This window comes from Malania oleifera, chromosome 12, assembly GCF_029873635.1.
Source record: "Malania oleifera isolate guangnan ecotype guangnan chromosome 12, ASM2987363v1, whole genome shotgun sequence".
NCBI lineage: Eukaryota > Viridiplantae > Streptophyta > Magnoliopsida > Santalales > Ximeniaceae > Malania > Malania oleifera.
The window spans coordinates 5,609,913-5,637,148 of NC_080428.1; the positions used below are offsets into that span (position 1 = coordinate 5,609,913).

A 27,236-nucleotide genomic window follows, 5' to 3' on the forward strand; every position below is an offset into this window, starting at 1 on the left:
ATTGGGTGGTTTATGCGAAGAACCTATGCCGATCTAAGATGGGTTTAAATTAGGACAATTGCAAAGTAAGACATGATTTCCAAGAGGGACCAATTGAGTGTTTTTTTTTTATTTTGTTGTTAGAGTGACATGGGCTTAAATTAGGACAATTACACATGATCTATTATATTTCCTGTTCATAATTCATATCATTTTGCGTTCAACAAGTTTATCTTCTTTCAATTTACGACATGAGTAAGAGTCCACTATTCTTGTTTATTTTACTTATTTTAAGTTTATCTTACTTGTTCCAAGTTGTAATACTTGTCGTTGTGTTTCACATTAGAAGATACGAAATGGTAAATAGTCTTAACGTGTGTGTAATGATGTGCTTGGTGCATTAAAATAAGAAAACCCAATTTATTGATCATTTTATATTTCATATATAAAATATCGAAAAGAAAGATTGAACCCAACTTTATTCACAAATTTTGACTTATGCTCTAAAATTATTCACAAATTTGGTTTTTGTCCTAAAAAGTTTTAACTAATTGCATTTCAAGTAACCAAAGAACCGATGGAATATCGAAACTAAGAAAAAAAAGTATTTCGTCACAGTTCTTCGATACTTTGTTAGAGAAAGGGAACATCATTAATTATTTCTTAAGAATTTCTTTTTTGTTGTTAATACACATCCTAAAAAGACAATATTTCTAATAATATTTCAAAAGTTTAACTACTTTTGAAAATTTATTTTTTTTGAGATATTTATACTTTTTTTTTTAGACTTAATTTTTTCCAAACATAAGAGATATATATATATATATAAAAGCTGTAAAAGAGTTGGACAACAATTTTAAAACTTTAATTTTTTTTTTTAATATGTAGAAATTTTAAAAGTTAAGGGGATGTATATATATATATATATAAGCTGTAAAAGAGTTGGACAACAATTTTAAAACTTTAATTTTTTTTTTTAATATGTAGAAATTTTAAAAGTTAAGGGGATGTTTGTTTTGTTTTATTTTTAGGTCAAACCTCCGCGAGGTAGCGTTTGTCAACTCCACCCGGTAGCGTCCTCATTACGCAGCGCCAGTATATAACCTCACACCCGCATTCCGTACCATTTACGCTGGAGTCCTGCGTCTCTGAAGCACCATCTCTGTCTCCCTAAATCTCTCTTCCCAACTCACAAGAAGATGCAGATCTTTGTTAAAACCCTGACCGGGAAGACTATCACTCTCGAAGTCGAAAGCAGCGACACCATTGACAATGTCAAAGCTAAGATTCAGGTAATAATTCTTTCTTATTTTTTCGTTGTTTTTTTTTTTCGTGCTTTTTTCGCCCGAGGCAAGTCTGCAAGTTCTATGCTCTTCAATACGTTTAGAACCTGTTTTATTTGTTGCTCAAGAACAATATTACTGAAAAAAAATTGAGATTTGTCTTGGGTTGTCGGACAAGGGCTATGCAAAGTGGAATTTCCTGGCGCTATATTGCTACTAGATTAATTGACCAAGTAAAATTTCTAATGTGATAAAAGGCAATTTCCCTGGAATTAACGTATTGTTTTCTAGAAACTTGGAAAATGAAGGAAAGAGTATACCAAGAGATTTGCTTTTTCATGTTTGTGCATAAAAGAAAGCGAGGGGAAATAAAATATATTGTAGATGAAAGAACAAAATTATTTTATGCCGTGTTCCTAAAAAATTAAAGTTTGGCATAATATGACTTACCTGCCGAGGATGTTCTTGTTTAGGTGTCTGTTTAAGTTCAATGTCCAGGGTGTTCCTTACCTTGAATTGTAACTTTTGTGCATTAAATGCAAACTCAAATTTCATTATTTTAATAAAAAAAATACTCATCTTGTCTGCAGTACTGTTGAAGGTTGATGCGTAGTTAAATTTGAGTTGAAAGACTATTTCTATTATGAGTTGGCGGATTTCTGTCTTATTGTTTGAATTTGGTTTCCAAGTAGTAACCTGTATTGAACTGTAAAGAAAAGAAGAAGAAACAATTTGAGGTTAACTACTACTCTACTAGTATATCCAAATTAGACATCTTTTTATATAATCAACATCAGGTTTATCTAAGAAATAAGGACAAACTTATTGAGTTGTTTAAACAAGAAGAGGTGCACATGCACTTCAGGTGGAAACAATGTTTTGAAGGGGAAGGTATGACGTGAGGCTATTTAACCCTTATAGAGCAAGGCGTAGACTTACATTTTGAGGTGAAATCTTATGGTAATTTTAACTTTAAGATTAAAAAAAAAAACTCAACAAATTAAACATATTTAAAAAAAGAAATTAAATTAAGAAAATGGTGAATTAAATAAAAAAAATTCAAATATTATTTCTGACATTGTTATTGGGCATTCTAATAACTCAAGTAAACTACTTTTTTGATTAATAAGATTTGAACCTAATTATTAATTAAATTATGCTAGACATAACTATAATATGACAAAGTACAAATTACTTCCATGATCTAAGTTACAACTCTGAGGTGATGTGAGAAGATTGAACTTTTGGAGTTTTAGAGGTGGACTCAGATTAGGGCATCCAAATCTAAGTTAAAATTCACGCACTCAGGAGGCCGAAAGCCTCAAGGAGGAATAGAAGATATTTTTTTTTGTTCAAATGCAATAGCTGCATTTGCTTTTTTCAAGTTTGTTATTTTAGTCTTTGCCTTAACCCTAAGGCATTTTGGCATGCCTCTTCTTGAAGTAAGCATCTAGTCAAGTCTCTATTGAATCTTTTATAACATTGGATAGAAATATTCAACTGTCCAGCTCATGATTGATACCATAGAAATAAGGTTGTAAGAAAGAAGGATGATTGGAAGAGTGTCAAGAAGATTTTAAGGACGTAAACTAGACAGTATTGATGACGTCAGTATTAGAGTTGTTAGATCTCACTATCATAGTGATCCATTTGAAGTACGCATGAACATGCCATGCTCTGCCATAAGTGTTAGGGAATGTCTCCTCTTGAGGCAAGCTGTATGCATCAAGGCGAGTCTTGATTGAGCTTTTTAAAACATTGGGTAGATATAATCGTTTGTACGCTTATGATTGATATCATATAAAAAAGGTTGTAAAAAAGAGGGATGATAGTGTCTTAACTGATTTTTAGAGCGTCAACTTGGTAGTCATTGTTGGCTCAAGTATTGAAGTTGCCAGATCATAGTAAACCGTTTGAAGTGCATGCAGATGCGCTAGCATGCCATAGGCAGTGTGCTAGCACAATAAGGTAACTGTGATGGAGTTTAAAGTTCAATGAGATTTAAAGAGAGTGGTCCAAGACAAGAATATGACAACAATAGAATAGTACTTTAGAACATGGAAGTGTGTCAATATTTGAGGTTAAGATGGATTATTTGGCAACCAATGATTATGTGGCTGGAGTAAATCATTGATATGCTGATAAACATGACTGAACTTTAAATCTGTTCCACAAAATTTCATTTTTTAGAGCAAGGACAAAACCAAAGTTTGGTGCCATTCACATGGTTTGATGGAATGCATGTGACACATTGTTGTATGGAATTATTTTTTCTGAAAGTAAAATTAATATGCCGAAGCAATGTTGAAGCCAGTACTTTGGAAGAAGAGAAAAAAAGTGGTTGCTGTTTGCTGTTTCTGAAGCAGCTAATCTTATGGGCAGGGTCGTCATTTTTAACTTTTCAAGGGCAGGGTTGTAATTTTATTATTTTAAAATTTAAATTTATTTTAAGAGTCCTTTAGTGAGTTTAATTTTCCAATCCTATTGCTTGGAAGCTAAGTTGTGGGATAAATTTGAGATCTTGCTTCCCAAGCTAGTCAAGTCCTATTATGACTGGTTAGTTTGGAGTCTATAAAACAGTTGTAGACTTCTAGTCCTTTGATTTTTTCATAGGTGCATTAGAATTTTCTAGTATATTGTTTTCCCTTGGCCATGGTCTCTCTGTGAGTGGATTTTTCACTTTTTTAATAAATAAAATGCATGGAACATTGGGACATATGTTGAGATTTTGTCATGGGGACATGTGACACATAGTTCAAGCAGGTATGATGATGACTTTACTTTTGCCTTGTATCCTATTGTTAACATGCATTGGTATGCATATGAGACAATTGCTTTCAACACTATAAATGCCTATTCCTTCCTTATTAACATGCATTGAATCTGCATATCTGTTGATATGTATCTTATATTGAGAATAGATGTATCCACATTTCTTTTTTGTTTATTTTTAAGCAATGAGTGTGCTGATGCACACACATGAAGAGCAAATCAGAGGTTTTGGCATTTGAGGTAAGAATAATGACTTCTGCATAGTTTCTTTTTTGAAACACTAGAGAATGCTGATGCTGCAGCGATAGTATTAGTCCTGGAAGTGATGGCTGTGGTATGTAGGATAATGCATTCAAGAAAGGGGCAATTGTAAGGCTCCCGTCATTTGTTACAGTTTTCCTAGTAAATGCATTGTTGCAGGCTTTTCTCTACTAAAATAGAGCAAAGATAACCTTAATTCTAAATTTTCATTATTCAGAGTTTATAAAACTGTTCTAATAATCACCTCTATGCTCCCATCAATCATACTTTGAGTTTTTAGTAGGGGTAGCTATGCCCCACCTCTCTATTTCATACTCACAAGTGTTCCCCGTCTATTTGTTTCTTTACTAGTGCTTTATTCTCTATCAACAAGGCCTATTGTCAAGATTACATGTTCACCTTAATTAATTAGCCCTCACAATGCAATGTTTGTAAGATGTGCACTGTGACAGTGCATTATACAACCTTCTAAAAATACTTTTTTTTGAATAAGTAAAAAAATATATGTTAAACGAGAACAAACGGGAGTACAAAGAGAGGGGAACAAACAAAAATGCAGAGAGCAGAACAATATGAATATGATTTTGATTCATGTAATGCTATAGGTTATCGTATGCACATCCATCCCCATTGGAAAAATTGGAAAAGGTTTTTGTTTTTGAGGATATTGGCTTGTTAATAAACAACTGTGTAAGGATGGAATTTTGCCTATGCCCATAGAGTAGATTCCTAGGATGGATTTAGACGCTGAGGAATTAATGGATAAAATGGAATTAAAGCTGTGTGATCCTGGAGGAAATGAAGTGCATTTGATGGTGATAAAAATATAGTGAAGAAGGGTCAGAAAAATTAGCTAATTTAAAGTGCAGTGAATTACGATGGGAAGGGATTGAAGAGGGGTTTTCTTGTTTAATTTTGTTCGGTTTTATTTCGTTGTTTTTGTTTTTTTTTTCCCTCTCTTTTTTAATTTGGTTGGTTTGTTTGTTTTTTATCTCTTGGTGGACTTCTTGTCCCCATTTAGGCTGTAACTTCTCTTTTCTCTATCTAATACATCTTTTTTAATCCAAAAAAAAAAGTTCTCCTGAAAGGAAAAAGAACAATTACAACAAAGCTGCCCTCCTTTTCTAACAAAGTACACTCTAGTCTACACAAACCAACAATTTCAAAAAAAAAAAAAAGTCGTTTTTTGTCCCTTTGTCATTCCAAAAACCTTTTTATTTCTATTGTTTCAGCTTAACCATAGATAATGTTTGCAACACTTGAAAAGTGCTTCCAACACTTATCACTTAAAACAAGTACTTGTGCTATGCCGTGTGCATGTTCCCTAAAAAGTGCTTATTCATAGAAGTGTTGAAAAAACCCACTTTTTAAAGTGATTTTGAGAATTTATCTTAGATGGCTTTTTTGTCACTTAATAAAGTGGTCATTGTTCATGCATGGTGGCCTTTTTGTAATGAAGTTCAACTTTAAGCACCTTTCTCTCTCTCTCTCTCTCTCTCTCTCATTCATCCTAAAAGCATAAGACGCAACGTATTCTTGTTGCCTTTGTTCTTGGGCAATCTTTGTTCCTAATCAAGATCTATATTTGGTAATCAAACATGGTCACTTTGAAACACAAACTTGAAATTTGAAAATCGAGCCATCACAGATTTGGAATCAGGCTTGAAATCTGTAAAACTTGAAAATTTTAGGTCCTTGCCTCCTCATTGAATTGTTGCCGTCTCCTCACGCCACCACCTCCTCCACCATTGGATGCCTTTTGTGGCTTGTCGCCCTCCACGATGCTGATTTGACCCTCATTTCCATATTTTAAAGAATTCGTGCAGAATAACTGTTATGTAACGATATGGTTGACTTCAAAGACTGTTACGCGACAATATCTTGGAGGTCTTATGATTCACAACCATAATTGCCGTTATGGTCCATTACAGTTGTAATGGCTGTTACAAACTGTTACAGACTATTACATTATCGTAATGGCCCTTATAGACAATGACACTACCAGACTTGTTGTGAATGATTAAAATAAGTTTTTGAATCTTTCCCCCTCCTTTTCCTTTATTGAAGCTTAGAAACTCCATTAAATTTGTATATTGTAAGTATTTTTTTTTTCATAAAATACAGGTACTCGAGGGAGTACCCATGTCGGCGCTTGGGTATGGGGTCAAATATGCGAGGGTTCTTGCGTCATTTTGGGCGTGGGCAGGTAAAGAAATTAGTTCAGAAACTGGGATTAGATTAACAACTTGGAATATAGGGACACTTACGGGTAAAAGCATGAAAATTGTGGACACAATGATTAGAAAAAATAATATAATTTGCTTTCAAGAAACTAAGTGGGTGGGGGAAAAAGTTAGAGAAATTGATAAATCAGGATTTAAACTTTGGTACACTGGAAATGAAAAACATGAGAATGAAGTAGGAATTATTGTAGACAAAAATGTAAAAGATAGCATTGTTGATGTAAGCAGAGTAGGGGATAGAATTATAAAAATCAAATGGGATTAGGCCAAGAGATGATAAATATTATTAGTGCTTATGCTCCTCAAGTCGGCTTAGCAGAAAATCTTAAGAGACAATTTTGGAAATATATGGATAGTATTATACAAGGCATACTAGGGATTGAGAAAATATTTATAGGAGGAGATCTAAATGGACACGTTGGATGAGATAATAAAAGTTATCAGAGGATACATAGAGGATATGGATATGGAGACAAAAATGAGTCTGGGGAGATGATCTTAGATTTCGTTACGTCATATGATTTTAGTATGATGAATACTTGCTTTAAGAAGAGAGAAGAACACTTATAACCTTTAAAAGTGGACAAAAAAGAAGTCAAATAGGTTTTTTTTTTTTTTTAAAACTAGGAGGGTAGATCGCTTATCATGCAAGGATTGTAAAGTTATTCCAAGTGAAAGCCTAACCACACAACACAGTGCCTTAGTGTTAGATATATGTATTAAAAAATGGAAGAAAAATGATAAAATAAACTAGTGTAAGAGAACTAGGTGGTGGAACTTAGAGGGAGAAAATTTAATAAAATTTAAAGATAAAATGATCAAAATGGGGATTGGACTATAGAGGATGTGATAGATATAAATACTCTGTGGAGTGGATTAGCTAGCTCAATTAAAAAGATAGCAAAAGAGATTTTAGGTCAATCAAGGGTAGGATTCTCAAATTGCAAATAAAGTTGGTGGTGGGATAAAGATGTCCAAAAAGCCGTAAAGACAAAAGAAATTTGGTATAAAATGTGGCAAAAATGTAGAAACATGGATTACTTTGAAAAGTATAAGGAGGCGAGAAAAGATGCAGAAAAGGCTGTTAGTGAAGCTAAATACAGATTATTTAATAGTTTGCATGATAGATTAGATACAAAAAAAAGGGGAAAAAGATATATTTAAACTTGCTAAAGTTAGAGAAAGGAAGAGTAAGGATTTAGGAAATGTAAAATGTATGAAAAGTGAGGATGATATTGTCTTGGTTAAGGACAAAGACAGTAAAGAAAGATGACGAAGTTACTTTAGTAAGTTGTTTAATGAAAACCAAATAGAAGACTTAAACTTTGATTTGACAAATGAGGAAAAGATTAAAAATATGAGATTTATTCGCAAAATTAGAGTTAAGGAAGTTAAGTTTGCACTAAAAAAGATGAAAAATGGGAAAGCCATAGGACCAGATGATATGCCAATGGAAGTTTGGAAATGCTTAGGTGATAACGAAATTATATGGTTAACTAATTTATTTAATATAATTATAAAAAGTAAGAAAATGCCAGATGAATGGAGGAAAAACACTTTAATACCAATATTCAAAAATAAAGGTGATATTCAAAATTGTAATAACTATCATGGAATTAAACTTATGAGACATATGATGAAATTATGGGAAAGGGTAGTTGAACAAAAATTAAGGTTTGAAATGAAGGTCTCAAAAAATCAATTTGGTTTTATGCTTGGGAGATCTACCATAGAAGTTATGTATCTTTTAAGAACATTAATGGAGAAGTTTAGGGAAAAGAAGAGGGACTTGCATATGGTATTTATTGACCTAGAGAAAGCATATGATAGGATACCTTGGGAAGTTCTATGGTGGGTTTTAGAAAAAAATGTGTATGTAGTAGGTACACTGATGTCATTAAGGATATATGTGATGGAGTAATGACTAGTGCAAGGACTATAAATGGAGAAACTAGAGAATTTCTAATCATTATAGGTGTACATCAAAGATCTGCATTGAGCCCTTATCTTTTTGCTTTAGTGATGGACCAACTGACTAAGAGTACTCAAAATGAGGTTCTGTGGTGTATATTGTTTGCAGATGATATTATATTAATTGATGAAACTAGGGGCAAAGTAGAGGTTGAGTTAGAACTATGGAGAGGAGTTTTGGAATCTAGAAACTTTAGGATAAGTAGAAATAAGATAGAATATATGAAATGTAATTTCAGTAATGGTAGGAGGAATATTGGTGACAAAGTTAAACTTGATGATGAAGAAATAAATAACACTTGTAGATTTCGATACCTTGGATCTATTATGCAAGTAGAAGGAAAAAATTGAAGATGATGTAATGTATAGAGTTAAAGCAGGTTGGGTAAAATGGAGAAGTGCTTCAAGTATGCTTTGTGATTGTAGAATACCTTTAAAATTAAAAGGGAAGTTTTATAGGACGGCTATAAGACCAGCTATGCTATATGGATCAGAATGTTGGGCGACGAAGAAACAAAATATCCAAAAAGTAAAAGTTGCTAAGATTTGAATGTTTAGATGGATGAGTGGTATAACACTAGATAAAGTAAGAAATGAATATATTCGCGGTAAGTTAGGTGTAGCTCCTATAGAAGATAAGATAAGGGAGGGACGACTCAGATGGTATGGACACTCTCAACTTAGGCGACATAGTGCGTCAGTAAGGAAGAGTGAGTTAGTTACTGCGGGGGGCAGTAGAAGGGGTAGGGGTAAACCTAAAATAATTTGGAAGGAGATAGTAAGGATTTAATAGCTTTGAATCTGTCAAAAGAAATGGTTCATGATCGCATAAATCGATGGAAAAGGATTCATTTAGCCAATCCCACCTTGTGGGATTTAAGGCTTGGTTTTGTTGTTGTTGCGTAGTTTTTTGACATTCAGTATGTATTTTTTTAACAACTAGTATTCAAATAAACCTAATGTTTTATCTAATTAGAATTACATATTTTCATATTCTAAATTCTTTCAATTTTTTGTTGTGTTTTTCTTACTCCCAATTTGTAGACAAAAATATGTTCTATTGCTATGCATTTTTGTTTTGTTTAATATATGAATATTCCATAAACTAAACAAGTACAAAAATAGCATACTATTTTTTTATATTCTTTACATTTATAAATTCTTAGTTTAAACTCCACTCATGATCAATAAAGTAGTGAAAAATAGCAAATGCATGTTTCTTCTTGCCATTATCAACTAAAGCAGCCAAGATGACATCCAACACTTGTAGTATATGTTATTACTTTGATTGAAATTTACTAAAAAATCATTTTAAAGCTTTAGTATTTAGAATTGCAGGATCAAAGCATTTGGATCTATATGTTTTTAATAGCGTTTGCTAATGTGAAATATAAATTCACGGACGCATGGACGCTCCATTACGCGGACCATTACACTTGTTATGTGATCATTATTGTTATGTGGACCATCACCAATTTGTAAAACTATGCTCAGAAGGATTCATGAAACAATGAGTTCCCATATTAATAATAATATGGATCTAATAATTCACAATATTTTCTATTTACTAATAATATTGTTAACTAAAAAATATAATGATGAATTATATTAATTTAAAATGTTCTTTTGATTGATAATAACAACAACAAATTAAGCCTTAAGCCAGTGTACAGTCAGCTACATGAATCCTTCACCACTAATTTATTATCTTGAACAATTTCCTTTGACAATTTGAAGGCCACAATCTTTACTATCTCATTTATTTTAGGTCTACCCTATCCCTTTAATAATAATTAGCTTACTCCTCATTGTGCACTATTTGACCAATGCAGGTGCCCGAACCATTTACCCTGCCTTGATCTTATCTTTTATGGGTGCTGTTCTTGACTTACCACAAGTGCATTCATTCCTAAATTATCTTTTAATGTTATACCACTCAACCACCTTAGCTCTTGCATTTCGACTTCTTGTACTTTTTGAATATGCTGTTTCTTAGTTGCCAGACATTTTGCTTCATATAGCATAACTTAATAATATTATTATTTTGATAAATTGTTAATTATAAAATAATTAAAATGTTAATTAAAAGTATTAATTTATTATTAATACCATTATATGCATAATCTCATAATCATATATTTTTTGTTATTTACTAAAACATATATATGTTGAAATTTAATGATATTGTTTTTATAACAAATTCATATTGTTCTTATAATAAGAGGCACATCCAAACACCACTCATTTTATAAGTACTTATAATCAATACTTATTTTTACACTCAACCAAACAATATTTATGATCTTCAATACTTCTCCAAATAAGTGCTTATCAATATTTTTTCCTAGATAAGTACTTTGTTTAGAAATTACATTTTCATAAGTTGCTCCAAATGTTCCCTAAGCCTATTTGAGGAGCATAAACACTAACGACATTTACTCTCTCTGTCTTTAGACCATATTTATTTATATGATTTTTATATCACCATGTTTTAGGTCTTTGTCTACAATGATTCATACCCCATTCTTATGTTTTTCTTTTTTGGTGTACTAATGTTTAAATTCTGATTTCTCAATTTCTTGAGGTTTTTTGAAGGCAAATTATGCTAATTTTTCTTTTGATCACCGTGTCAACTATTGCAAAGCTTTTACTTGTAACTGCCTCTATATTCTAAGTTGCTAATCTAACCTTAGTCTTATGAACCATGTTGGAACCCTCACGGGGGCATCGACATGGCATGTTGCTTTGGGGCGATGACCTAGCCCCCCTGCCTATTTTGCCGCTGCACCAGGGTGGTAAGTGTCGTTTGTAGGTGATGAGGTTAGAATATAAAATCACACAATGATCTGCTACAGGCCTTGACAAGCTTCTCCTACTCAACATGTGAAAAATATGTTCCCACATGTTGGTGAATAGGAGCTCAAAGGGATGACCATCTAGGTAAAATGGCCATTACTCAAAGGAACCATCCCTAAGCCCATGGTCTCGAATAAAGAAGTTAAACCTCCTCTTGTAACCTTTGACCTGTCTAATCTGTCCTTAGAGCTGCAAATAACAATGATGCCCCCCTACCTAACACACTAACTCCTTGGAAAAAAGAATTTGTAAGGAAGACAAAGTTGGTCCATGAACTAACATAAATCACGGCCCTTCGAAACCCCTAAGCTCCAGCAAACCTGACAGAGAGAAAGACCCTGTTAGACAATCCTTAGTAAGAAGCTATCCTTGTGTCCTACACCCCTAGAGCGCCAAATGCTCCTCATTAAAAAAATATATACTTCCCCTAACTTAGTCTCTTACAAAAGCAAGATATCAGGATTAATCTTATTGACCAACTCCACCACTTTCCTGCTGTGACATCTCTATAACCCCTTGACATTCAAAGAAAGAAGTTTCATTTTGACATTACCAATAGCCCTTGAGGGCCTACCTCCTTTGTCACAGTTAACTGACATGCTAGCCTATCCAACACCCTACTCAATTTTCTTTGCCTTTTTTTTTCCCCTTTCCCTATGTTTTTCAACCCTAAAACTGACTCTCTCCACTAGAATCACCAAACTTGGCCCCAACTCATCTAGGTTATCCCTCTCATCATCTAAAAACCCACAACTCGAAGTCCCTTCATTTGTTAACTCCCTATTGCTCAAAAGTTGATTTAGTGTTTGTATGAGATGGCGTCAAAGTTGGGAAGAATGCTTACATAGATGGCATTATTTACCTGCTTGGCCTGTGGTTGGTTGTTTTCAAGATTCCTTGTTGCCAAATTTGGTAGGGAATTAGTGTCGATGGAATTGTCAGAAATCTGAATTACCGTATTGATCCCCAAGGGAGTTTGGCAAAGTTCTTTTCAACTGGGCAAATCATTTGCAACTCTACACCTCTGATTAGGATTAGCATAGCTTTTTGTCTGATTCTGAATCCCCTACAAAATCCTCAGCCTTCTATCTCGAGATCTTCCCCAATATCAGCCTCTGAAGTGTCCTTTTCCTTTGGAATTGCTATCAGTTGTGCCTCATTCTCAGTATTGTAGGAGGAAAAAGAATCAATCTTCTTGTCTTCAAAGCTTGAAGAAAACTTGTCATCACCTTCTGAGTTGATAACCTGCTTCCCTTTATTCCATAAGTCTTGTCCCTTGGCTACCAACCTTGTTTGCACCCTTTTATAAATCTCTGACAGCACTTGCAGTGTTTGAACCAGAAAGGCTGAAGCTCCAATGTCCTTATTATACCTTATTAATGAACCCATTTCTGACTTGCTACAACCTGAAGTTACCTGAATTGCTGCATTTTTCCCAGATGTGCGATTATATTCTCAGGGTCTTCCTATGCTGTGCCTCCAATTTTTTGTGCCCAAGTTATTTGGGCCCTAGAAGATGAGGCCTCATCAAACTTGATGGAATCTAGGCCTGGTTGAAGTAATTTAGATGTAGTTCTTTGGGGGGGTTGGGGAATCTAAGCCTTCAGCAACTTGGCTGCTTGGTGGGGGAGGGGGGATCTTGGCCTTTGAACTCGAAGAAATTGGAGAAATGGAGGTGGGGGAGTGCTGGCTGACTGCAAACTAAGGGTTCCTTCTTATTCTTCAGCTTCAAACAACAAATCAAAGGTATGATTTCTTGATTTCAGTCTTTGGAATGGTAGATTTGCCAATGATGAGCGGTTGGGAGAGGGAGAATGTAGGGAATCATGAGAAAGTTGGGTGGATTTGAAGGAGAAAAGCCGAATCAAAGTGTTGGCTGCCGTAACAGTCCGTAATGGATCGTAATGGCAGTGTAACTGCCGTTATGGTCGTGAATTTTCTCCCCCCGCAATATTGGTCCGTAACAGTTTTGGCGTCCTAATTTTCTGTAATGTAATGGTCGTTATGCTACGTAACGGCTGTTTTTTAAAACCATGCTGAGAAGTCATCTTTCATCAAAAACAGTGGCAGCAACTATACATGTACAAAATTAAATCATTTACCCAGAAAATGCTATCAACAGTGTTTACAAAGGCAAAACATTTTAAATACTATATTTTCTTAACCAAAAAAGATGTAGTGTATTGACTCTTCTTTCACCTTTCCCAAAGAGATTACAAGACCCTCACATGCCTTTCCATTTCTTTCCCTCCAAGTAACCCCAAACAAGGCCAGTTTGTTAGATTTCTGTAATTTTTCTTGTAAGTGTTTGTGCAAAGGTCAGTTCAAAATGATCTAACTGATGGTCAAAATGGTTTCGTCTGAAAGCTGAAAAAGTGTTATTCGGTTTCACCGGCTTTGGTAAGCCCTAGAACCGCTAAAACTGAAAAAAACTGAACTTTTGAGGAGGATTGGGGGAAGTGATGGCCACTGAAAAATAACAGGCTTTTGTGCAAATGGAATCCCATGAAAATATCCTGTTTATGGTCCTGTTAAGATTCCCAAATCAATTAGGATTCTATTTAATGTAGGATTATTTAATGTTTGTTAGGATTCCCAAATTAATTAGGATTCTATTTAATGTACTATTATTTAATGTTTGTTACGGTTCCAAATCAGTTAGGATTCGAGGGGATATTTCACAGTCCTAATAGAAGTCAGTTTCTCTAATCTATATACATGTGACCTTTACGGGGCTTTTGGCATTCAAGCAAGCAATGAAGGAATAACATAATTCATAGCTTTTGGCTAATTTAGAGGCAGATTCCCTCGAAGTGATCAAACCCTATCTCTCTTAATATTTTCCATTTTAAAATTTTCCCAATTTCTCCATGATAAAACCCCAAGTTCTTATCATTTGGTATTAGAGCCGGCGTTCTTGTGGATGCTGTTAACCTGCCAACGAAAGCAAGATCTTGGATCTTGTGATCTTCACTCGTATGTAATGGCCTTAGAAAATTCAACAGAGTTCTTGATGGAAGTTAGGCTAAAGGTTGAACTTAGCAATATGTTTTAAGTCTTAATTTGAAGAGATCCACACATTGCTCTTTAAACTACTTAGTGCCTCCTCCAATAAAGAGAGAGAAGCTGATATCGTTACATCAGTTAATCATATGGAGCATCTGTACATGCATGAAGGATGTTACCAAGGAGAGTGATCATGGTCCTTGTATGAAGGTAAAATTTTGTTGATGGGACAGTGATGACCCTATTCTATGGGTTTCTGGGGCTGAAAAATACTTACACTTCCACTGTACTCCAGAAATATCTAAAGTTGAGATTACCTCTGTTAGTTTGGATAGTGATGCTATTCATTGGTATGATTGGTTTGAAGCTTCCCATGGAATGCCTTCATGGGCAGAATTTGTTTCTGGATTAGTTGTCTGATTTGGGCCCACTAGATATGAGAATATCCATGGAGAGCTTGCTTAAGTCTGCGGAACTAGGACTGTCTTGGAGTATCAAACATGATTTGAGTGGCTATCAAACAGGATTGAAGATTGGAATGAAAGTCAACTTGTCGTTACTTTTATTGAAGGTCTCCTACTACCCGACATTTGGCGTGAGGTCAAAGTGCGTTGGCCACAAACTATGACTGTTGCAATTTACTTTGCACAGTTAGAAGAAGAAAAGATGGGAGAAGAATGACATTGCTTTAACAAGACCATTAGTAAGAAGAATGATAGTAGAACCATCACACCATTTGCTGCTCACAATCCCCCTATCAAATGATTGACTCAGGAGGAACTCAAAGAGCGAATGACAAAAGGACTGTGCTGACATTGTGATGAAAAATGGCATAGAGGGCATTGTTGCAAAAAAGGACGACTCTTGATGATTGAACTAGTGGAGGAACTAGAAGAGGGCGAGGACGACCCACCTTATTTAGATCAGGAAGGTATGTAGTCTGATTATAATGATGAATCTATAGTTTATGCTTTAGCTAGTTATGCTAATCTTCAAACCATAAAAATTAGTGGCTTCCTTAAACGTCAACCTGTAACTATCTTAATTGATATGGGTAGCACTAATAATTTCATGGACACTAAAATTACTAAATGGCTAGCCTATCCTTTGGAGCAATGTGAAAAGTTTGTTGTGAAGGTTGCAGATGGAAGGACCTTGGCATGTTAGAGCAAGTGTCAGAAGGTTGAACTTACTGTGCAAAATCTTGGGTTATATGTTGATTTCTTTTTGTTGCCCCTGGATGACTATGAAGTAGTTTTGGGTATTGAATGGTTAAGGACTTTAGATGATATAGCTTGGAATTTCTCTAAACTAGTTATGAAATTCACCATGAATGGCTGGGGAGTGACTCGTAAAGGCAAATGTTGTGGTAATGCCACTACAATTTCAAGCCATCAAATAGAGATGGTCCTTAAAAAGGAGCGATAGGGCTGCCTGGTACAACTTTGAGCATCATCAATCTGGGCAGGATGAAGGGTTAGAATCTCTTATTTATTTATTTTTTTTATGACCTATTTACGGAGCCATAGGGATTGCCCCCTTAGCGAACACATGATCACCGTAATTCTCTATTGCTAGATGAGTTGGGAGGTGCCCAGCAGTTCACCAAACTTGACTTGAGATCAGGCTATCACTTGTTTCGTGTACATGAGGATGACGTTCAGAAGACTCTGTTTAGAACTCATGATGGCCATTACAAGTTCTTGGTTATGTCTTTTGGGTTAACCAATGTGCCTTCGACCTTCCAAAGTCTCATGAATGACATTTTCTGACCTTACCTACATTGCCCTACTCCACGAACAATAAAATGTTGCGAGGATTTTTTAGGTTGACTTGTTACTACCTCAAGTTTGACTAGGATTATGGAATGATTAGCGCTCCGCTGACTGCTCTACTGAAAAAAATGCATTCAAATAGAGTAAGGAAGCTAAACAAGACTTTGTCAAGCTTAAGCATGCAATGTCCACCACACTAGTTCTTGTCTTGCTAGATTTCAATGAGGTGTTCATCTTGAGTCTAATGTATTAGGATATGACACTGGTGCAGTTTTAATGCAAGACATATGCTCGATTGCTTTTACTAATGAGGCCTTTTCTCTATCCCATATTGGCATGACTGACAGAGATGCTAGCCATTCTGCATGCAACTACAAAGTGGAGAGATTCTCGGATTTTATTGATGCTCAGCCTTGAGGACAAGGCTGATTTGAAGGAGGTGGGAATGTTAGGATTCCCAAATCAATTGGGATTTCTAATTTATATGATTCCCAAATCAATTAGGATTCTATTTAATGTAGTATTATTTAATGTTTGTTAAGATTCCCAAATCAATTAGGATTATATTTAATGTAGGATTTTTAATGTTTGTTAGGATTCCCAAATCAGTTAGGATTCGAGGGGATATTTTGCAGTCTAATAGGAGTAAGTTTCTCTACCCTATATATATATGTGACCCCTATGGTGCTTTTGGCATTCAAGCAAGCAATGAAGCAATAACATAATTCATAACCTTTGGCTATTTTGGAGGCAGATCCCCTCGAAGTGATGAAACCCTATTTGTCTAAATATTTTCCATTCTTTAAATTTCCCCAATTTCTCCATGATAAAAGTATAAAACCCCAGGGTCTTATCAGGCCCCTACATTTTTATGATTTTATCCTTCGGTTACGTCTCTCTGTTCTTTTTCTCTGTGCGTTTAATTATCAATAATCATCAGTTCAGCTGTCAAGATCATCCGTTCAGCTGTCAAGATCAGGGCAATGCAAGTGTTGTCATGTTCAAAAAGAAAGCTGTATGTCAATAATCCTGTGTCTTTGGTGCCGATGGGTAGTTCAGTTCAGGCTTACAGATGGTGGTGCTGCTTCCCTGGTTGCTGTTGTGACAGTTGAGATTGATGGCTTTGGTTTTGTTTTAGGAGCAGCAGTCAGGCTTCTCACACATACAGAAGCAGGAACTTTACACATACAGAAGCAGGAATCTGAATCCGATGCAACATATACGTTAATATATGGAAGGGAAGATAAGCAGAAGTTTGCATTTTAAATATGACGGTCAATGAAGTTCCAGTTTCATGCAGAGATTGATGATGTTGGGTGTAATATATGCATTCTGGTGCTTCCAGCTTATGACCAGAATTCATTTCACCTAGAATTTTGAGGGGGAAAAAATTGATCAGTTTTCTGCAGTACTGAACTTGCCAAAGAGTTATGTGGTTGGTTCTGAAAGGAGTTTGGTTTGGTTTTGTTGGCCATTTTACAATTTTGGTTCTCTAATTTTTAACCCGAACTGTTGAACTGCACAGCCCTATATACAACGATTTTGTGTGACTGCTATTGCGCGAGGACTTCATTTGCGCTCTGCCTGTTATGTTTTCTGTACATATTTTTGAACCTTTTGAGGTTGCCATATATGCTTCCAGCCCACCTTTGCTTCTGATGATTTGAGAGAGTATCTCATGCGTATCTCTCCAATGCATATTTCTTTTGATCAACATCTTTTATTTTTTGTTGACTTATGTAATATGTTAACAATATGTGGATGCTGATGCTTACCTGGTGCTTGAAATATTTTACCAATGCATTTAGTTTTGTTTGCCTTGATATGTTAGCTTGCTTGTTAAACAACACAATTGAGTTTTTATTTATTTATTTATTTTTATAGCGTTTTGTTTTTGTTTTGTTCTTTGTTATCTGTTTTACCCAATTTCTGAGAGAAGTTAGAGGGGCAGGGGGGTAATTGGGGATGTGGCGGCTTCGGTATGGTTCTAGTTCCAACATCTTTTGGGGCTTCCTTTGATTTGAGTTTTTGACCTCTTGTGAGACTAAAAGTCTTTTGATTTTCCCCCTTGTGCAAAACTAAAAGAGTGTTCATTTTTATTTTTTCCAGGATAAGGAAGGTATCCCTCCTGATCAGCAGAGACTGATTTTTGCTGGTAAACAGTTGGAAGATGGTCGAACACTTGCAGATTATAACATCCAAAAAGAGTCTACGCTTCATTTGGTTTTGAGGCTTCGAGGTGGGACTATGATTAAGGTGAAGACTCTCACTGGAAAAGAAATTGAAATTGATATTGAACCAACTGATACTATTGATCGGATCAAGGAAAGGGTTGAGGAGAAAGAAGGGATTCCTCCAGTGCAGCAAAGGTATTCCTTTTCTTGTATATTATCATGTTTGTAAAGCTGAAGTTATATTTAAATAACTATGCCCAGCTGCATCATTGATCTTTATCACATGCATTTGATCCTTTTTTGTAATGATTTATTTTTATATTTCAGCACATTGCATTGTCTTCTACTCTGCCACTTGACTAATTTCCAAAGATACAGTAATTCATAGTCTTACACATTTATCATTGATGGAACCGGTTGCCAGGGGTGGGCCTGCTTTGAAGCTTTCAAGATTATTCCACTAATATCACATTTGAGATTGGGTTCCACAATGAGAGAAGCCCATCTTCCTTCCCAAACCAACCTTTTCTGTTCCAAATTCTAAATCTTAGACCACCCAAGATCAGTTTGTTCAAGTGTTCCCTTAGGCTCTACAGGATAAATTATCTTCTTCTTGATTATAGGGGGTAAGTATGTAATTAAATTATATTAAAAAAGGTTCAAGATATTTTTTTAATTTTTTATTTGATAATAAATAGTAAAACTAAAACACCTTCCTGACCCTAAAAAATACGACTTGCTTTTATTTCTCCCCTAACTTAACTCTCCAATAAACCCCTTTAGGATGTGCTATTATGTCATTGCAATGAAAGTTGTGTTAATAAGCTGATTGCTTATTCTAATTTTCAGATTTTAATCAATTATAAACAAACCACAATAAGAATCTGATTTTATCTAAGCATCAACCATAACCACACCTAAACGAAAACCTGTTTATTTCAACGTGCGCGTGCCAAGCCTGATCAAGAAAAATATTTTATTCACCAATCCAATATTCAGCAAAGCCACAATAAATTCAGCAAAACATAAACATGCCACAATAACAAACCACAAGAACACATTTACGTGGTTCTGCCCAAAAATTGGCCTACATCCACGGTAGGAACTCACATTTGGAGACTTTATATTAAAGATAGTGGAAATAAATACATGTACACAGATTTACCTTTGAGGCTTACCGATCTCCTCTGAAAATCAGCCCTAGAATGACCCAAGAAAACCCCCTCTTCGCACCTGCAAAGAACCCTAGGCTTCTTCCTATCTTCCTCCTTGATTTCCCTAAAAGAAACCCTCCAAAGTTCTAGATCTGTGCTTACCTTCCCTTTACCCGCGTGTGCACCTCCGCTGGAGGCTGGAGATCCCCATCGCTGAACCACCCTCCTGCCGTCTCCCTCTCTTGTGCGCAGGTGAAGGATCTCTCTCGGCTGGAGATGGCTCTCTCTCGGGTTGCAGGTCTCTCTCCGCAGGCGAAGGGTCTCTCGGTTCTGCAGGAGGAAGTCTCGGCTGCTGCAAGCTGAAATCTGTTCTGAAAAACTAGGCAGATTAAACCCCCGCCCCTCCTGTTTTAATTTACAACACAAGAAAAAAAAAAGCAAATTACATCAATGCCCCCCATAACAAAAAGAAAAAAAACAGCCATTGGATCTCTCCAACAAAATGGACGGCCTAGATCCTTTTTCCTTCAAGCTTGACACTCTTAACAAAATCCAAAAGGGCAGAATGAAAAATCAAAACTTCATCGACTATGCCGTCTGGTGGTGATGATGATAATGACAACGAAGATGTTGGTGGTGACGGATCTTACCTCGACGGTAGTAGTGGGTAAGGTGGTGATGGTGGGGACTATGGATGAATTGAGGGATGACAAGATTATAGACCAGAAAGGGAATATACACATCCTCCCCAACTAGAAGATGAGGGTCCACAAATAGAAACGCATCCTGTTGATAGCCAGTATAAATGTAGAAAGGGAAAAGGGAAGATGCATCAAATAGAAGAGGGGACCTTTTCCCTTAGTTTGGAATCTTTGAGTATAGGAGCAAAGCATGACTCTAATAGTTATAGTGGTTATGAATCTACACAGAATATTTCCTCAGAGTCTACATTTGGCCAACCATTTCCATGTGCATATGAGTAGGCACAACAATATGGAAATTGGCAACCACATGCCTGTGTATGGACAAACAGGCTAAGAATATGGGTATGAACAACATGCAAATGCAAAACAATCCTATGGACATACATAACAAGTAGAACCTGCAAGAAGACATCCTAGTACAGGAAGATCTTCTGTCCGAATAAAAATTTTCATGAATTAGATGACTATGGTGGAGTATGAACAATACATGTACACCTATCCTCAATATTTTGGAAATTATATGACATGGAGTGATTATTGTAAACTATATATGTCATCTCGAAATCCCAATGATAGGGATAGGAGAGATGACTTTGAGCCACCAAGAAACTCCTTGTGGTATTAGATCATTAAATGTAGGATATTTATTGAAAATGTAGTTGTTTAAAATAATTATTTGTTGGCTTAAATCATCAAAGGAATAGTTTCAAAACTTTATACTCATTTGAATGTTTTTCACTTCATAGCTTGTTTCACGATGTGCAGTTTAATATTTACACAAAAAAAAACTTGTCATATATGCATTTTTTAATGTATTTTGATACCATATTAAGCATAATCATCTATTTTAATATTTCCTAAAATTTTATTGTATATTTACATCATTTACTATAAATTTTCAAAATTTCTTTAAATCAAAATCAAAATTTAAGTCCTTGGTTAAAAGTTCCCAAGCTAGGGAAAATTGCCAATACACAGAGAAATCTTGAAGGTATTGGCAAAAGGATCTTTTAGCAACAGAGTTTGAAGCATAGACACAAGTCACTCAAACATTAGGAAGATTTTGAGCTTTGATTTGATAGTAATATATTGACAATGATGAACTATAATGGGAAGCAAAGAAGGGTAGAGAGAATGAACAAATTTGAAGTGTTTGGTGAACTATGATGGGAAGGGATTAAGAGGGGCTTTCTTGGATAAGTTCAACATTTTATTTTAAAATTTATTTATTTATTATTTTTGTTTTGTTTTTGTTTTGTTTTTTTGTTTTGTTTTTGAGGATTTAGTATCCTTGCTTTGATTGTATGTTCTATCTTAATGTATCCTTTTATAATAAAAAAAATATTTAGAATGATGATGCATAGCCAAAATGTTGAATACACTAGGATCATAGCCTAGCCGTAATCGGCCATGAGAGACTCCGCTACTGTAATTATGTGAGAAGATGCAATCTATACTAATAGTTTTTGTAATTTAAAAAAAATTCTTTGCTTTGACTATTGTCTCACATATCCCCAACATCTTCAAACTTTTGCTTTGTATTAGTCTGACAATTGTAGACTGCTTATGGTTTTCATTAAGACCATAGAAGTTAAAAGTGCGCCTGAGGCGCGCCTAAGCGCTAGGCGCAGTGAGGCGACCAAGCTAGCACCTCATTCTTCTTCAGGTGGGGTGACCTTCAAGAGGTGCAGGTAGGTGCACTGAAGCGCACTGATTGTCCAGGCAGAGTGTGTCGTGCCTTGAAATTTTTGAAGCTGTTAAGAAATAAAAAGTAGCCAGAACCAGCCCCAGCCCACTTCCAGCAATCCAGCCTTAGACAGTTCGACTTGCACCTGCCCTAGCCCTTCATCTTGGACCCTTCAAAGCAGCATGAAACCTTCTTCTTCTTCTTCCTTGGTCTGCCGGCTGCTGCTTCTTATAATATTCACTTGCATTAAGCCTCTAAGTTAATATTATATAATGTGTTCTTCTTCTTCTTCTTCTTAGTCTGCCGGCTGCTTCTTCTTATAATATTAACTTGCATTAAGCCTCTAAGTTAATATTATATAATGTGTAATTAATTATGTAGTTTAATGCAAGTTTATACTTTATAATTAATATGTAACATTTTTTTTACTGAATTTTACTGCTGTTTTGTAATTTGTTTGGAAATGCAGTATTTCTTCTTCTTCTTCTATGTGTAACAATTAAACAGCAGTTAAATTCAGTAAAAAATGTTATATATTAATATATTTCAGAAAAAAAATGTGTAGTTTGTATACTGCATTTCCTAACAAATTACAAAACAACAGCAAAATTCAGTAAAAAAAATTATTTATTAATTACAATGTATAAACTTGCATTAAACTACATAATTAATTACACATTATATAATATTAATTTAGAGGCTTAATGCAAGTTAATATTATAAGAAGCAGCCTCCGGCAGACTTGCAAAACTACATAATTAATTACACATTATATAATAACAACAAGAAGCAGAAGAACTGGAAAAGAAGAAGATTATAAAGTATAAACTTGCAAAACTACGTTTCTAATTTGATGCTTGAAATCTTGTTTGCGTAATTACTTATGTTGAACTATGTTTGTTTCACTTGGAATTTAATACTTGGTTGTCATAATTACTATTGAATATTTTGGCATTTTAAATTCTAATATAACTATTGATGTGTTTTTGTATCAATCACCCATCAAATAGGCATTGTACACAATTTTAATAATTGTGCGCCTCAGCTTCGTGAGGCGTGCGACGCCTTGCTCCTCACGCTTCGGCTCCAAGTACCCTTTGCGCCTCGGTGCGCCTTGCGTCTTTGACTAAAATGATTAAGACCCCTAATATCCCAATGTCCTATATGCATAAACATTAAGAAGCAAATCAGTTTTTTGTGTTTGCTTCAGGTTTACCCCTGGGACCTTGGCTAGTTTCAGTCCATCTGCTTAAACTGAGTCGATGAATCTTCAACTCTTCCAACTGATTGACCAACCATCATGGCAGCTTCTCTCTCTTTATAGGGAGTACTTTCTGTTACCAAATTTTGATCCATGATAGTTTCACCTGTCCCCTCAATTTTTTACTTACTAGCAGAAGCCACTACAGTGTGAGCAGAAACTTTCTCTGAATCCTTAATACAGTTATAATCTAATAATTTATTATTATCATCCAGATTGTGTCCATTCAAATTCTCCTTCCAAATCCCCAAGGATACTGAAAGGATTAGTAGAGACCTCTAATTTTGAATTTGGATTTTTTCTCTTTTCCAGATGGACCATTTTGATCTCGAATTTCTGTCATTGTGCCCAAATTCAGAACCTTTTCCACCCAGACTTTTTTGATCTTGAATTTCCATCATTGTGTCCAAATTCAGAACAATTGTCGCACTTTTGGCGGCTTAAAAAAGTATTCCATATCAATCACCTTATATAGTTCGTTTTCAGGGTCATTAGCTATCAGGTCTGGTCCATATTGGCTTCTATCTCAATACAAATCCTTGCACAGGATAGGTTTTTCATTTTCCCTGTGAAGCATCAAGGTAAAGTGGCTTTCCTACAGAGCTTGCTATGTAGCTTAACCCAATATCAGTCCAATTAACTGAAGGAATTCCTTAAACTTTACCCATATTGGAATAGGATCCAATTGCAGACTCTGATTTTCAGTTTGGGAAGGCCACAGGGAGATGAAAATGGTGTTATTGCCAATGGACCAGGGACCTTTTTCAAGAATCCAAGACTTACACTCTTCTTTCCCAAATTGAAATACATTAGATCCATTCGATAAAGTAATAATATCCATTTTACTCGTTTTTTTCCAAAGTTTCTCTATAATTGTTTTGACATAAGGGTTTCTTTTTCCAATGAATCTTTCAATTAAAGCTTTTCTCCATTTCTCTTCCCCGAGCCTAAAAACATTTTGAGGATTAATCAGAATCCTACTTGCCTCATGAATTGGCTTAATACTAATAGTAATTCAATTCAACTTCTTAGTGGTCTCAGATTTGAACAGACTCCTAAAAGTTGAATTGATTGCCCCTGTGCCATTTTCTTAAGATCTTGCCCTCTAAGGCATCATTTGGCCGATTGAATTTTCAATTTACAAAGAAAAATTATGACAAGAATTTTCCATAGATCACCATAGAAGCTCCAAACACAATCATGCTCAACAGATCAAGAAACAGAAAACCAGAATGCAGAAAATGCTCAAGTTAGCAAGAACAGCTAAACGTGCTTTGAGAGAAAATACAAAATTTCCTGCAAGATTCTAGGAAATTATTATTTGGGAAAGTAGTATTTTAATTTAGTTTTAGGTTTCTTAATTTAGTTCCTTATCTTACAAGATCGAATCTTCAAGATTTTCAGTTATTATCATTTATGAAACTAGTATTTTGGTTTAATTAGGTTTCTTGATTTAGTTTCCTCATTGTCCAGGCATTGGAAGCCTTTAAAAGCTTCCATGTATGAAAATTGAGAATTGAAGTTGCTGGATGCTGGTCCTGCATCATGATGTCTTTTGGCTTGGTTTGGAAAGGGTTGTCTTTCTAGTCTCAGTCTGGTGCTGTCTTTAGTGTAGCTGGCTGATGTGCAGAGAGTTTGCTGGGCTTTGTCACACTAGGAGTTTATTTTAATATTCTTTTTAGCTAGGTTTATAACCTGTTTGCCAGTAGTTGTACTCTTCTTTGTCTTAATATCGTTTCTTCTTTTATCCTAGTAAAGGTTTTAAATGGATTCTCATGATAAGTGAGGTAGAAAATTTTCAAACTGACTATAATTCTTGTGCCGGGATTCAAGACGAACCCTACTTGCTCTACCTGATTGCTTTATAAAATTAAATGCTTCAAAATGTGAAAGGACATTTTAAGATGCGAAGAATCAAATTAATAAATGTGGTTTTGCTTGAGCTGTTGGGCATTGCAGCCTATTTGAAGCTCAACTTGTTGAATATTGGCCTGAACCCACTTGATATTGCAGCTTCATGGGTCTGTTTCTTTTTTCTAGCAAAGAATCCAAGATTTATGAATTAGGCCAAACTGCATTTGAAATTCTATTTCTTATTGACAATAATATAATCACTTAAAATTTGTAGTTTTATTATGGGAGGGGTTGGTCCTAGTGGTGCCACCGTGGCAGCCTCAACTCCGGCCTTGGTATTCACTAGTCCCCATCTCATGCTACAGCCTCCCTTAAGCAAGAAAATAAAGGGAAAATAATTGCAGCTATTTGCCTTCCCTATGATTTCAATGAGTGATTAATTGTGTTGTGGTATTGACATTTCTATTGCTTCTTTCTTTATCATTCCCTACACCTCGCTAGATGTAGGCTTATATGTTGATTGTGTTGTGATATTGACATATTCGTTGAACTTGAAAATTTCATCTCTGGTGATGGTTGCAGGCTTATATATGCTGGCAAGCAGCTGGCTGATGACAAAACGGCAAAAGATTATAATATTGAGGGTGGCTCTGTCCTCCATCTTGTGCTTGCGCTTAGGGGTGGCCATCTTTAGGTGTTAACACTTTATTATCTTGTGTTAAGACAATATAGTTGCCTACATTTGGTTGCATACTTGGATTAACTAGACATTGGTTTCTGTATGATGTGGAAATTCCGAAAGCATGGGATGATTTAATATATCATAGTTTTCATCCCCATTTGTTCTTTCTCCTCAGTCGCCTATTTTTCTCGTGCCCCCATTTGGTCTTCTAATACATGTATTCTTCACTCCTCACCATGATTTTATTTTATTTTTGCATGTGGCTCGGCATCTTCCATTATGTTAATTGTCACCGGTATGAGTTTTTTTTTAGCTAGCTAGCTATCTATGCGGTTGACCTCGTAAAAAGAGTTGATACGTGGGAAGTAGAAAGAGTCTTTTAACTTGCAGGATAGTTTGGATTTGCCAATATATGATTGTGGGAATGAAATAGCTAGTTAAAGGATCATACAGATTCGAGTGCAGGTGGTCTAAACAGGCAATGGTCTAGTGACCATATTTGTAAGGTTTGGAAACAAATATATTTTCTTATTAGATCAAGGGTTGCAAAGGATTTGAGTCAAGTCGAATTTTGCCTTGCTTTTTTTTTTTGAAACCTCATATTTTAAGTGGCAAGAGGTTTTATTAAGCAAAAATGGTAAAAAAAAGAGTTCTTGCTAACTTTGCCTCGAAGTGTTTTTGTTTTTTTGGTCTCATCAACTTACTTAACTGGCCATGAATTGTCACTAAATTAAAGTTATGGATGCTGAAGTAATAATCATAGTGTACAAATAATTCTTACTTTTAAATCCACTATTATCTATCAAGCTGAATTTTACCTAATTAAATGATCATATTAATGATTTTAATTCAAGCCTATTGAAGAGCCAAAATGAGCCGAGATTATTCACGTTAAGGCTAGGCTTGTTTATTGAACGACCAGTGAAATTGGACACTTTATAGATTCGAATTTTAACGACCAGTGAAATTGGACACTATAGATTCGAATTTTCTTTCTGTTCGTTAGTGGACGAACAGAAATTTTACAATTATTATTGGCTGAAATTTTGCTCTCATTATGTCCACTTGTTAAAATCAGCATTGAAACCAGACCTGATAGCATTATTCCCATTTCTTTTGGGCTCCAATTTTGTTTTTTAATTAGTGAAACCAGGGGAGATAAAAGGAGGGACAACACTTGAGTGCTCTGCCCTAATCAACATGCACAGGGGGACTTTTCGTGGATTGCGGAGGCATTGAGAAAAACTCTAAAGAATGATTGTTCTTCAAAGTTTTGATTTTTCTGTCCTCAAATGGACTTCCACTCTCCTTAGTTGAGACTCTTAGTAGTTGTTATCATGGTTCTATAAACTCTAGTTTTCTATCCTCACATTTCTTATTAGGGCAAGTATTGCGTTCCTCATTTCAAATTCTCTGATTGTTATGTATGAGCATGAAATCATTTTTGCAATGTTGTATTTTTTTGTGTCCCTAGTTTAATGTGGATGCATGGTTGAAAGATATAATGCTCCTGCTGCGATATGGATGAAATAAATATGAAATATAGCGGAATAAATACAATAAGTAAATGAAAC

At 35.2% G+C, this 27,236-nt stretch overlaps 1 protein-coding gene across 2 annotated transcripts in view; it reads left to right on the forward strand.

The window, feature by feature from the left end:
* Window positions 1-25,819, forward strand: part of LOC131143786 (ubiquitin-NEDD8-like protein RUB1) — an 81,575-nt gene extending 55,756 nt beyond the window's left edge. For both annotated transcript variants that reach the window (XM_058092125.1, XM_058092124.1), the window contains 3 exons: window positions 1,011-1,271; window positions 18,256-18,515; window positions 25,563-25,819. In XM_058092125.1, the coding sequence (XP_057948108.1) occupies window positions 1,179-1,271; window positions 18,256-18,515; window positions 25,563-25,674 (465 nt within the window). In that variant the 5' untranslated portion in view covers window positions 1,011-1,178 and the 3' untranslated portion in view covers window positions 25,675-25,819. The remainder of the gene's footprint in view (window positions 1-1,010; window positions 1,272-18,255; window positions 18,516-25,562) is intronic.
* Window positions 25,820-27,236: the final 1,417 nt, after the last annotated feature.